Source organism: Macaca thibetana, chromosome 17 (assembly GCF_024542745.1).
Source record: "Macaca thibetana thibetana isolate TM-01 chromosome 17, ASM2454274v1, whole genome shotgun sequence".
Classification (NCBI taxonomy): Eukaryota; Metazoa; Chordata; class Mammalia; order Primates; family Cercopithecidae; genus Macaca; species Macaca thibetana.
Window position 1 is genome coordinate 30530578 of NC_065594.1, and position 14125 is coordinate 30544702.

Sequence of the window (14125 nt, forward strand, 5' to 3'; positions counted from 1 at the left end):
GCTTGCTTGCTTGCTTGCTTATTTATTTATTTATTTATTTATTTATTTTTTGTTTAGTAGAGACAAGGGTTTCACTATGTTATCCAGGCTGGCCTCAAACTCCTGAGCTCAAGCAATCCACCTACTTTGGCCTCCCAAAGTGCTGGGATTACAGGTCTGAACCACCACACACAGCCTCTTCACATCTATTTTGTTCAGTCACTGCTGTATTCCAAGGTCTAAAACACTGCTTGACACTTACAGATTTTCTCAATAAATATTTGTTGAATGAATGACAAAGAATGCCAAGCCAAAACAACTTACAAATGTGCTTGCTGTAAAAAGACTGCTAAACTTTCAGACAATACTCAACATTCAGGGCCGGGTGTGGGGGCTCATGCCTGTAATCCTAGCACTTTGAGAGGCTCAAATGGGAGGATCACTTGAGTCCAGGAGTTTAAAACCAGCCTGGGCAAAATGGTGAAACGCTGTCTCTACCAAAAAAAAAAATTTTTTTTAATTAGCTGGGCATGGTGGCACATGCCTGCAGTCCCAACTACTCAAGAAGCCGAGGTGGTAGGATCACCTGAGCCCAAGGAGAACCAGGCTGCAGTGAGCCTGCCACTGCATTCCAGCCTGGGCAACAGAGAACCTGTTAAAGAAGAGGGGAGGGGAGGGGAGGCGAAGGGAGCAGATGGGAGGGGAAGGGGAGGGGAGGGAGGGAGAGAAGGAAGAGAGAGAGGGAGGGAGGGAGCAAGCGAGCCTCATGCAAAAGCTGACTCCCTCCTCCCTCACTTACTCATTCCTTTATCCCTTCAAGCCAGGGATCTAAGCTCAAATACAGGGATCTCTCAGATATATCATGGGTTTGGTTCTAGATCATCACAATAAAGCAAATATCCTAATAATGTGAGTGACACAAAGGTTTTGGTTTCCTTGTGCATATAAACGTTATGTTTATACTATAGTCTATTAAGTATGCAATAGCATTATGTCTAAAAAAATACATATACCTTAATTTTAAAATATGTTATGGCAAAAAAATGCTAACAATCAACTGAGCTGTCAGTAAGTCATGGTCTTTCTGCTAGTAGAAGGCCTTGCTTCAATGTTGAGGACCGTGCTCTGGACGAGGCTTTGGCTTAAGAGAATGTTGTGTCTGGTTTGATCTTACATCCAAATCACTAAAACTTTTTCCATATCAGCAGTAAGGCTGTTTTGCTTTCTTATCATTCATGTGTTCACTGGAGTAGTACTTACTTTCCTTCAAGGACTTTACCGTTGCATTCACAACTTTGCTAACTGTTTGGCACCAGAGTCCTAGGTTTCAGCCTATCTCAGCTTTTGACAAGCCTTCCTCACTAAGCTTAATCATTTCTAGCTTTTGATTTAAAGGGAGTGGACTCTTTCACTTGAACACTTAGAATCCATTGTAGGGTTATTAATTGGCCTAATTTTAATACTGTTGTGTCTTAGGAAACAGGGAGACCTGAGAGGGAGGGAGAGACAGAGACAGGAACTGCTGGGAGTCAGTGCAGCAGTCAGAATGCACACATTTATAGATTAACTTTGCCATCTTATACGGGCCCCAAGATGATTATAATGGTAGCATCAAACAGCACTAATCACAGATCACCATAACAGATATAATAATAATGAAAAATCTGAAATATTGTGAGAATTACCAAAATGTGGCATGAAGTGAGTACATGCTGTTACACAAATGGCATCAGTAGACTTGCTCAGTGCAGGGTTGCCAGAAACCTTCAACTGGGTTAAAAAAAAAAAAAAAAAAAAATACAGCATCTGCAAAAGGGCAATAAAGCAAAGGTGTGCCTGTACTGTCACAAGTAGGCAGTGACTTAAATGAGCAGAACAGGCCATGTGGGGCTTGCAGCCACAGGAGGAGCTCATGCCCCACCTGGAGGAGGCAGCTGTTCCTCAGCTCCAGCCAACTGTTGTCAAAAGGCCTGGTGTCACCAGAGCTTCCAAGAGAAGGTGGATAGCTGGAGTTTTATACAGTAAAATCTTTCCATTTTAAGATGTTGGCCGGGCGCGGTGGCTCAAGCCTGTAATCCCAGCACTTTGGGAGGCCGAGACGGGCGGATCACGAGGTCAGGAGATCGAGACCATCCTGGCTAACACGGTGAAACCCCGTCTCTACTAAAAAATACAAAAAACTAGCCGGGCAAGGTGGCGGGCACCTGTAGTCCCAGCTACTCGGGAGGCTGAGGCAGGAGAATGGCGTAAATCCGGGAGGCAGAGCTTGCAGTGATCTGAGATCCGGCCACTGCACTCCAGCCCGGACGACAGAGCCAGACTCCGTCTCAAAAAAAAAAAAAAAAAAAGATGTTGAAAACCAGCCAAAGTTCTAGCCAATGGAATATAAGGCAAAGTTGTTTGTCAGGGCTCCTAAGCAGGCTCCTTAAAAGACAGCGGGACTGGCTGGGCGTGGTGGCTCACGCCTGTAATCCCAGCACTTTGGGAGGCCGAGGCAGGCAGATTACCTGAGGTCAGGAGTTCAAGACCAGCCTGGCCAACATGGTGAAACCCCATCTCTACTAAAAAAATATATAAAAATTAGCCGGGTGTGGTGGCACATGCCTGTAAACCCAGCTACTCGGGAGGCTGAGGCAGGAGAACTGCCTGAGCCCAGGAGAGGGAGGTTGCAGTGAGCTGAGATCGTGCCACTGCACTCCAGCCTGGCTGACAGAGCAAGACTCTGTCTCAAAAAAAAAAAAAAAAAAAGAGAGCAGAATTATCCTTGTCTTTCCCTTATTTCAGCGGTGTGCAAACTTGAAATACACAGCTGCAGCCCCAACAGCTGTCTTAGGCCATGAGGTATCAGGAAGCTGGAGTTGCATCCTAACTTGTGTTAAAAAATCATTAATCAGGAAGCAATTAGGCTGAGAAGACTCCAGCACTTCAGGTTCCTATGTAAGCAAACCAAATCCAACTCAATACAAACAGTAAAACAAAGCTTAAGCGTAACCAGGCAGAATCCATCAACTACCTCTAACTAGAGACTTCATCAATCAGGAACCGCCAACTAAACTCTAACTAGGGTCTTTTTTATTCCTTATTTTTTATTTTTTCTCCAATCTCACAACAGCTTATAACTAGGCCTTTCTACTTTAACCAATCAATTATTCTCTTTGTTTTGCTTCCCTGAACACTTTATAGTCTTTCCCTCATTCCCCCTAGATGGAGCCCTGAACTGTGTAGTCTGGCACTGCCCAATTCATGACTCTGATGGTGCCGCCCTAGTGGGGGCACTCTGTGACAGCTCTTCCCCATAGACGTTTTCTGCCTGGGCCCTGGGTCCTCCAAGACATCCTCTGAAATCTAGATGAAAGTAGCCACACTCTACAGCTCTTGAACTCTGCTCAGCTGCAGTTAGCACCACATGGACACCAAGGTTTACAGCCTGCACCTTCCAGAGCAGCAGCCCAAGCCACACCTGAGCCACAGCTGGGGTGGCCAAGGAGCACTGCAGAATGCAGGAAGCAGAGATTCGAGGTGGCCCTGGGCAACTAGACCCATGGCCCCACTGGCGGGGCATGGTCCTCTCCCTCCTGCCCTCGTGGTCCAGGCACTCAGGGCCTGTGACAGGAGTAGCAGTCCCAAAGACCTCCCAAATCCCTTTAAGGTCATTCTTCCCAGCAGCCTTTTTATTCTTTATGATCTAGCCAGGCTGAACATTTTCCAAATCTTTGTAAGTTCTGCTTCCCTTTTGATTTTAATTTGTCTTTAATTTGTTTTCTTCTTGCATTTTCTTACAAGCAATTAAGAGAAGCCATGCAGCATCCCGCACTCTCTGCTTAGAGATTTCTTCCACCAAATATCCTAGTTCATCACTCTTCATCTAGTTCATCATCTATCCTCCACAAAGCATTAGGGCACAGACACAACTGACCCACGTTCTCTGCCATTTTATAAATAAAAACAGAATGGGCTTTTCTCTAGTTACCAATAAAATATTCCTCATTTCTATCTAAGACCTCATCAAAATGACCTTTGCTGTCCATACTTCCACCAACATTCTGATCATGACCACTTAAGTAACCTCTAAGATGATTCGGGTTCTGTCTACAGCTCTGTTCTTCTGGGCCCTCACTAAAATAATCCTTAATGCTTAGTTCATACTATCTAGGCTTTTTCCAGCATGTACCTCCAAACTCTTCCAGCCCCCTACCCAGTTCCAAAGCCAACTCTCCGTTTTCAGGGATCTGTTATAGCAACACTCCACTTCTTGGTACCAATTTCTATCTTAGTCCTTTTGTGCCTCTGTTGGGAACAGGCCCCCCAAAACTGGCCATAAACAAAATCTCTGCAGCACTGTGACATGTTCATGACGGCCATAACACCCACGTTGGAAGGTTATGGGTTTACTGGAATGAGGGCAAGGAACACCTGGCCCGCCCAGGGCAGAAAACCGCTTAAAGATGTTCTTAAACCACAAACAACACCATGAGCCACCTGTGCCTAAAGGGCATGTTCCTGCTGCAGATAACTAGCCAGACCCACCCCTTTATTTCGGCCCATCCCTTACTTTTAGTTAATCGAATATCTAGAGAAACAATGCTAATGACTGGCTTGCTGTTAATAAATTTGTGGGTAAATCTCTGTTCGGAACTCTCAGCTCTGAAGGCTGTGAGACCCCTGATTTCCCACTTTACATCTCTATATTTCTGTGTGTGTGTCTTTAATTCTTCTAATGCTGCTGGGTTAGGGTCTCCCAACTGAGCTGGTCTCAGCATGCCTCTATAACAAACTACCACAGACTAGGTAGTTATAAACAATACAACTCTATTTCTCATAGTTCTGGAGGCTGGACAGTCCAAGATTAAGGCTCTGGCGAGTTAGTCAGTGTCTGGTGGGGGCTGCCCTGTTTTAAAATGGAGCCATGTTTTTGTGTCCTCCAGAGGAGAGAAACATTGTGTCCTCCCTCATGTGGCTGAAGAGGTGAAAAGGGGTAAACTCCCTCCATCCAGACCTTTCATAAGGGGACCTAGTCCCATTCATGAGGGCTTCAATCACCTCCTATAGGATTCACTTTTTAATACTGTTACTCTGGGGATTAACATTCAACATGAAATATGGGATGACAACACTCAAACCATAGCAGAGGCCATTCAAATAAGAACTGGGGAGGACCTGCCTTTGGTATTCATGGAAACCTAAACAAGAGAAGATTCAGGACAGCAGTGAAGGAAAAGCCAGAGGGCAATGGGAAAAGCAGTGGACAGACTGCCTTTGTGTATCAGGAGACACAAACAAAAATGTTCACAACAGAGCTGCTCATAAAGTGCAAAAACCCACAGACCTCCAAGCACTCTTCAAGGAAACTGGATAAACTGTGCTGTATACCCCCCGACCTCATTTAACACAGCCATGAATCTTAGAAATGCAATATCTAGTTAGAAAAGCTGGTCCTTTAAGACTAAACATACTATAATACCATATTTATGAGGCTCAGAAAGCAAGAAAACTAAATAATATATTATTCAAGCATTCATATATATGTAACAAAGCTTAATAGAAAATAGAAAGCTGGGTTACAATGAACACAATATCGAGCATGGTGGTCACCTCTGTGGTGGGCACTCCTATGGGTGATGCCAAAAGATAAGGAAGGAGCAGCTGGGAGGGTGCCATGGTGGTGATCACGCTCTTGTTCGTGAGTCAGGTGGGGTTCCTAGGCACTTTCTGTAAACAAGCAAGTGCAGACTATTCTTTCTAGGAAACTGAGGGAAAAAGGGAGAAGAGAAATAGTGTAATAGCTAGTGACAGAAACAAAGTAATGGGAGAGATTTTAGAAGAAAAGCAAATTGCACAGTGTCACAGGCAGAAAGAGAGAAATCAGCAGAAAAGGGGAAAGTGGAGAGAAGACATGGTCAATAACCAGTAGGCTCCAGAACAAGCAGAGAGGAAGGCGTCAAGGACACTGGTAGAGGGGATGACCTTAAAAAGAAGACAGGCCTGTCCTCCGATTCTAGAGATAAGGAGACAAACATAGGTTGTCGGTCTAAATAAAATTTGGAATAGAATAAACAGACAACCTACAGAAGGGGAGAAAATATTTACAAAATATGCATCAGACAAAGGTCTAAAATCCTGAATCTATAACAAACTTAAACAAATCAACAAGCAAAAAAGAACCCATTGAAAAATGGGCAAAGGACATAAATAGACACTTCTCAAAGAAAGACATACACGATACATGTGGCCAACAAGCATGTGAAAAAATGCTCAACATTACAAATCACCAGGGAAATGCAAATCAAAACCACAGTGAGATACCATCTCACACCAGTCAGGATGACTATTGCTAAAAAGTCAAAAATAGCAGATGCTGGCAAGGTGGTGGAGAAAAGAAAATGCATACACAAAACTGCTGGGAATGTAAATTAGTTCAGCTATTGTGGAAAGCAACCTGGAGATTTCTCAAAGAATTTAAAAATAGAACTATCATTTGGCCAGGCACAGTGGCTCTTGCCTGTAATCCCAGCGCTTTAGGAGGCCAAGGAGGGAAGATGGCTTGAGACCAGGAGTTTCAGACCAGCCCAACTGGGCAACATGGCAAAACCCGTCCCCTAGAGAAAAAAAAAAAATTAGCTGGACGTGATGACATGTGACTATAGTTGCAGCTACTTGGGAGGCTGAGATGGGAGGATCACTTGACCCCAAGGAGGTTGAGGCTGCAGTGAGCCGTCATCATGCCACTGTACTCCAGAGCCTAGGGGACAGAGTGAGACCTTGTCAAAAAACAAAAAGTAGTACCATTTGACCCCACAATCCCATTATTGAGTGTATACCTAAGGGAATATAAATCTTTCTACCATAAAGACAAATGCATGCATATGCTCATTTCAACACTATCCACAAAATAGCAAAAACAGAATCAACCTGGATGAGCATCAAAGGCAGAGCAGATAAAGAAAATGTGATACATATGCACCATGGAATACTACATAGCCATAAAAAAGAATGAGATCATGTCCTTTGCAGCAACATGGATAGAGCTGGAGGTCATTATCCTAAGCAAATTAACACCAGAACCAAAAACCAAATACTGCATGTTGTCACTTAGAAGTGGGAGCTAACCACTGAGTACACATGGACACTAAGAAAGAACAACAGACACTGGGGCCTACTTGGGGGTGGAGGGTGGGAGGAGGGTAAGGATTAAAAAACTACCTATGGGGTATCTGTACACCTACCCCCCACAACACGCAATTTACCCATGTAACAAATCTACCTCTTGAAACAAAAAGAAAAGTTGGAAAGGAAAAGAAAAATTGAGGGAGAAGGTGGGTAGAGCTAGGCAGAAAGTTGAAGAAAAACATACTCAATGATGTCAATTTCCTTGAGTAAGAAGTGAAGTTACCTGTTGAAAATAAGGGACAGCAGAAATTGTGCAGAGGACTCACTCCAAATGGCAAAGGCTTGCCAAGAATCACACAAAGTTGATAAGGACAAGTAAAAGGCATCAGAAGGCATAACTGAGATTAGAAACAAGAAACTGCTAGCAGCACCATCCATGTGGTTGCCTGAATTTCTGCCTCCAACAAAGCTGCTATGTTCAGAAATGAAAGATTTCACAATTACTAGTGTTTTAAAAGTTGTATTTGTGGCCGGGCATGGTGGCTTATGTCCATAATCTCAGCACTTTGGTAGGCCAAGGAGGGCGGATCACCTGAGGTAAGGAGTTCGAGACCAGCCTGGCCAACATGGTGAAACCCAGTCTCTATTCAAAATACAAAAATTAGCCAGGCTTGGGGGCGGATCCTGTAATCCCAGCTACTCGGGAGGCTGAAGCAGGAGAATTGCTTCAACCCAGGAGGCAGAGGTTGAAGTGAGCCAAGATCAAGCCATTGCACTCCAGCCAGGCGACATAGCGAAACTCTGTCTAAAAAAAAAAAATACACACACAAAACACAACACAAAAACAAAAACAAAAATCAAAAAAGCTGTATTTACTATGTTAGTTACATCGCAATAAAAAAGTCATTCTCTGCTTTGCCCCCTATCTCACTGACCTTTGATCTGCTCAGATTTTCTCCTTTAACTTAGCTAAAAAAAAAAAGAAAAAAGAAAAATCTATATAAGAAAAAAAAAGGCTATGACATTTCAGAACAACACTCATCACTATGCAATGATTCCAATTTTCTCCTATAGATAAAAATGATACTAAAGTCACCTGAACATGGATACTTCCTTGATACCTGTGCTATGACATCAGTGAGCAGTGTTCATGTTACTGGGCCATCTCCATCCCTCCCATTGAGAGGAAAATGTATGTCAGGTAAAGAAGCACTTAAAATCCATCTCTGTCACTTGCTTAGTTTATTTTACCCTGCTCTGTAGTTACCAACTGCACTCTGTTGCTGCTAAAACGACCACTGGCCTCTAATATTCAGGAAAGTTGAGTTTAGACAGCCTAGTTTCTCTACCAAGAAGACAATTCCATAGAGAGTAAGGGTAGAAGACCTAACTTACAGTTCTTTTTCAGGTTTTTCAGCCACCTTTGGTCTGGATGGGAACGATCATTTCCAACAGTCTCTAGCTGGTCTCCCGCAGTTTCCTGCCCAGTTCACCCTTGCAGGAGTGACTTAGGCTGTTATCCTGTAGGGTAAAGTCCAAACTTCTAGCCTGATAAACAGGGTCTTCCACGGACCTTCCAGCCTTCCACTCTTCCAGCCTTGCCACACCCTTCACAGTCCCCTAACTGCCTCTTTCCATTTCCAGTCCTCTGGACCTTTACACATGCTGGTCTCTGCCTCCAACGCCTTTCTCTCCGTGCTCCCATGTGCCTAGTCAACGCCCTTCTCTCCGTGCTCCCATGTGTCAACGCCTGCTCTTCCTGAAAGACCCACTGGAGCACCACTTCCCACTGAAGGAATTTTTGTACCCCTTCTGTGGGTGTTGTACTGTGTAGACAGCTCTGTCCCAGCACGCATCCAGCACAGGGGCTGACCTCTCTTCATCTCTGCCTCCCCCTGCTTGGCCTAGTACCAGGCACACAGAAAGTGCTCCACAATGTTTGTGGACTGAAGGCTGAATGACCAGGTCACTGCTGCCCCACAGAGAGGCCTCTGAAGATAAAACAATGTGGAGAAATCATGTCGAGAATTCACTCATTCAAGAACAACTGTAGTGCACCTATATGTGCTGTGGGAAATGGTTTTTTAAAGGGTACAAACCCGGTTCCCATTTCAAGAAGCACAGAGTTGCAAATAAAAGTTATATTCATTAAATAATCATACCAGGTGGTATGACCAAGTGTCAAGTAAGTTTCGACAATAAAAAATAACTGAGAAAGCAAGGCAGGCCTGGCTAGGACTCAATCCTAGGTCTGCCCCAGCCACTCTGGCTTTCTTATTGTTCCCCAAACTAACATCATGTCTTCTGTACTGTTTCCACTCATGACACTTCTGACACCAAATGTGTGGGGTTTTTTCCCACACCAACCAATGCTCACTCTCCAGACACTAACTGGGGGCCCTACGATTCAATTCAATTCTGACACCAACCATCTGGAGTTAGCACAGACCCCACAGGTAAGGGTCAGGCCCACAAGAGTGCCCACACTTCACATGCCAGTCGCCGGGTCTGGGCCATCTGGACTCCTGACCAATTGTGAAGTCAGGAGTTTCCTACAACTGCCTCCTCAGGTTGGGTAATTTGCTAGAGCAGCTCGCAGAACTTAGGAAAGCACTTTATTTACTATCACCAGTTTATTATAAAAAATACAGCTAAGAAACCACCACATGGAAAAGATATGGCAAAATATGGGAATGGAGGTTTCCAGGAGCTTCCATGTCCTTTCCAGGCACCACCTTCCCAACACCTTGATGCGTTCACCAACAGGAAGCTCTCCAAAACCCATCATTTAGGATTTTTAAGAAAGCTCTATTTGTGATCCACTGCGCTGGTTAAAAAAAAAAAAAACGCCAGGTGCAGTGGCTCACGCCTGTAATCCCAACACTTTGGGTGGGCGGATCACGAGGTCAAGAAATAGAGATCATCCTGGCCAACATGGTGAAATCCCGTCTCTACTAAAAATACAAAAATTAGCTGGGTGTGGTGGTGGGCACCTATAAGCCCTGCTACTCAGGAAGCTGAGGCAGGAGAATCGCTTGAGCCCAGGAGGCATAGGTTGCAGTGAGCTGAGATCCCGCCACTGCACTCCAGCCTGGCGACAGAGACTACATCTCAAAATAAATAAATAAATATAAATAAATAAAAATTTAAAGAAAGCTCTATTCTGCAGGCATGACTGATGAGATCATTGTCCACTGGTTACTGGCACAATCTCCAGAGGCTGGAGTACCGGGCTGAACACTCGAATCCCCTAATCACATGGTTGGTTCTTCTGGCAATCAGCCTCCATCCTGAAGCTATCTAGGGACCTATCAAGAGCCCTCTCATTAACAGAAACTCAGGTAGGGGTGAAAGAGATTTGTTATGAATAACAACAGATGCTCTTATCACCTTCCTTCAGGAAATTACAATGGTTTGAGAAGCTCTACGTCAGGACCAGGAACGTGGGACAAGACCAAGTATATATTTCTTCTTATCACACGACTGCCTTAGGACTCTCACACTAGATGGTTTCTGAACCTAGGATACTTCTCCGAAATCTGAATCATTCAAGGCTCTACTCAAATCCTACCTTCCCAGAGAAATCATTCCCTGACCACCTACTTAAAACCGCATCTTCTTCTCCACCCAAGTCATTCCCTTACTCTGCTTTTTTTTTTTTTTTTTTTTTTTGTAGACAGGATCTTGCTTTGTCACTCAGGCTGAAGTGCAGTGGTAGGATCACAGCTCACTGCAGCCTCAAACTCCTGGGCTCAAGCCATCCTCCTGCCTCAGCCTTCAGAGTAGTCAGTTCAACAGGCACACATCACTATGCCCAGCTTTTTTTTTTTTTTTTTTTTTTTTTGGTAGAAACGAAGTCTTGATATGCTGCCCAGGTTGGTCTTGAACTCCTGGACCCAAACTGCTTTATTTTCTTCACAGTACTAACTAGTACCTGAAATAAAGCCACTGAAGGAAACCAAAACATTTCACCTCAAAATAGACTTATTTGAAATATTTTGAGATGGCCGTTCAGAGGGCCTACAGACAAAAGCAGTCCTACTGTGAGGGAGATGAGCATCTGTAGAGAATCTCCATTGATGCAGCCAGTTTTTCTCAGAGGGCCCTTCCTTGTCTGGATCTGGGTGAGATCAGCTGAGTTTGGCACCTTCAAGGTCTGAAACATTTCTTCTCCCTGAGGGCTGCTACCTGTGAGGTTTCATCTACATAAGACCACCTTTGCTAGCCAGGTCTCCTCTTCTCTCCCTCCTATAACCTGATTTACAAACACAACCTGTTTTTGGCCAAGCTTAGAGCCCCCACTCTTTCTGTAACCTCAAGATAGTATAAAAGTGGCAACCATCTTGCCTTCCTTTGAGATTGTATTTTGTAAGACTCTCACGGCACGTTAGTAAATGTGTATGCCTTCTCTCCTATTAATCTGCCATCTGTCAGCTGATTTTTCAGTGATGCTTCACGGGACACAGAAGAAGTTTTCCCTTAACTCCTACACTATATATTTGTTTACGCCCTTTTTTTTCCTATCTCCGACTAGGAAGTAAATTCATAAGGGCAAGGTCTTGGTGCTACCTAAATCCCCAGTGTCTAAAACGCCTGGCATATAGCACTCAAAAAAATATTTGTTGAATAAATGTTGATAACAAGATATAATATCTACATCAAAGGGTTTTTGTGAGGATTAAACACAAGAGTGCACATAGAGGGATATGAGTGCCTAACGCAATGCCCAGCACACAGTAAGCTCAATAACGTTGGTCAACGCTATTATCAGAGGATTCCAGAAGACAGGTCAACATGGGCAGGAGCAGTTACAGAACGTTTCAAGGAGGTGGCAGGTCTTGAGCTTGATTTGGAAGGATCAGGATTTTTTTCTCTAGGTGGGGACATTGTAGGAAGTTGAAATCTCCGCTGCACAAGCCACCGCTCCCAATATTTCTTCATACCCCTATCAAATGCATAGTCATCATACCGTACAAACCACCTACCAACCAGCCTCTCTCTGTCCATCCACTAATCCATTAGTTTTCATTTCTGTATCACTGGAGCCTAGATGAATTCACTACTAAACGGCACCCAGCAATGTTGCTGAATTAGTTTCAGAAATCTGTGGAAAAGAAACAGCCTACTGTTCTGTCCAGCAATCCAGGCCTAAGTATCTATTCTAAAGAAACAGCGTCAGCATTAAAAATCATGTACAAAGACGTTCACTTCTAAGAGAGAGAGGGGAAAAAAGTAGCAAACAGAATGTCCACCACTAGGAAACCATGAATAAACTATGATGCGTTCAAACTGTGCAGAGGTTGCACTGAATTAGACAGCTAGTGAAACAATCTCTAAGATATATTGTTAAACTGAAAAAAGTTAGAGAATACACATACGGTGATCTCATTTAGGTAAAACAAAAATTTTAACACCTCACACAAACGAAACCTAAAGATTTCTCTTGAGTGTGTGCATATTACATATAGATACATGTATCAACTCTTCAACATTGTGCCTGAAACATAGTTCTCAATAAATATCTGCCAAATGAAGACATACGTACATGAATAGAAAAATACTGAAAAATAGATCTGCTTTTCGTGCAAAATATTTCTGTGCTGTTTGCATTTTTAAAAGGTTGTTTTAATGTATTACTTGTACAATTAAAATGAACTTAAAACAGTTATAAAAGTTCCAGGGCCTCGATATACCATATCTGGTCCAAGCACCAGGCTCTGAGTAACTTCTCCAGGTAACTAACTTCATCGTTTTGAGCCATTAGGGCTCTAGCACAGCAACTCGATGCTCACTTTACCTCTCCAGCATCAGATCCCTTAAAAGCATAAAGATGCATTTTGAGGTGTGGGGTTTTCCATCGTTCCCAAACACCAGTTGACCGCACGCTTTTTCTAAAGTGTCCTTTTCTCCCACGCCACGACGCCCCTGGAGCTGGGGGTCTGGCTCGGCCTTGCCTGCGCACCCCCTGGGGTCGAGTAAGCGTAGGACACGGGGAGGGAAGTCCTCCTGGTTGGAGTGAGCTCGCTGCGCGGGAGCGGGGTAACAAAACTCACTTTCCGACTGGCCCCCTCTCTGGCAGTGATCTGTCTCTCCTGCTCAGGCATCGTCCCGCGCGGACACCGAATTCTTCTCTGATCCGGCTCAGAGCCAAAGGTCACCTGGTCGGCAGAGGACAGTGTGGTGTTAAAATCCGGGGAGGGGATGCGCGGAGCGCGAGGGCATCGGCGCGGCTCGGCTCTAATGCCAAGAGGGGTCCGGGAACCGCCCCTTAATTAGGGACCGGGGAAGCTGCAGCCCTCGCCACACGGATGATTCAAAAGTTGCGCGCCGCCGTCCTCCCGACCTGGGGGCGTGCGGATGAGAGCGCGAGGAGAGAGTGGGCCTCGGACCCTCGCCCACTCCCCAGGGGGCTGGGAGTGCCCGCCCTGGAACTGCCGGCCCCGCCGGTGCCTAAGTGTCCTCTGCCGTGCCGGCGCCGCAGGGCGGAGGCCCGTCCTCCTCCGCAGTCTCAGTCACCTCGCGCTGGTGCGCTCCGACACTGTACTGGGATCCCAGGCGTGTGCGGGAGGGGGAGGGCAGGTGAGCGGCGCAGAGCCGGGCCGCAGACGCAGCTCCCAAGGCTCACCCACCGTCTGCGGGGAAGGTGCCGGGTGGCGCCACGTCGGGTCCGCTCTGCGCTGCCCCCTCCTCGGACTCTGCGACTGACTGCCGGGCGCCGCGGGTCCCGAAGGAAGCAACCGCGGCGACAGTGAACTCCGCACCTGGAAAATCGATCCGCGGTGCGCAAAGGCCAGCCAATGGCCTCCAACGGGCGACGGGGTCTGGGCCGCAGAGGGGGGCGCAGGCGCCCAGGCGGGGGCTTCCAGTTGGGGAGAGGGGCAAGGGAAGGAGCGACGGCTGTCAATCACAGGCCACGCCCTCCTGAGCCCAACCCCCGCTGCTGTCCCGCCCAAGGGGGCGGGTGCCGTGTGCGCCAGGCCGAACACTAGTCTACGTCTCGGCATATTCTATTGGCTGGAAGGCCGTGGGAAGCGGCTAC

At 45.7% G+C, this 14125-nt stretch overlaps 2 protein-coding genes across 3 annotated transcripts in view; one reads left to right on the forward strand and one right to left on the reverse strand.

Moving 5' to 3' along the window:
- Positions 1–13966, reverse strand: part of ATP7B (ATPase copper transporting beta) — a 207371-nt gene extending 193405 nt beyond the window's left edge. Inside the window, exons 1-2 of one of the 2 annotated variants that reach the window (XM_050766257.1) lie at positions 13848–13966; positions 13140–13244 (exon numbers count right to left, since the gene is read on the reverse strand). In XM_050766257.1, the coding sequence (XP_050622214.1) occupies positions 13140–13190 (51 nt within the window). In that variant the 5' untranslated portion in view covers positions 13191–13244; positions 13848–13966. The other variant, XM_050766258.1, reaches the window with a different exon arrangement.
- Positions 1–14125, forward strand: part of LOC126940470 (peptidyl-prolyl cis-trans isomerase NIMA-interacting 4-like) — a 1058238-nt gene that overhangs the window by 941869 nt on the left and 102244 nt on the right. The window lies entirely within an intron of this gene.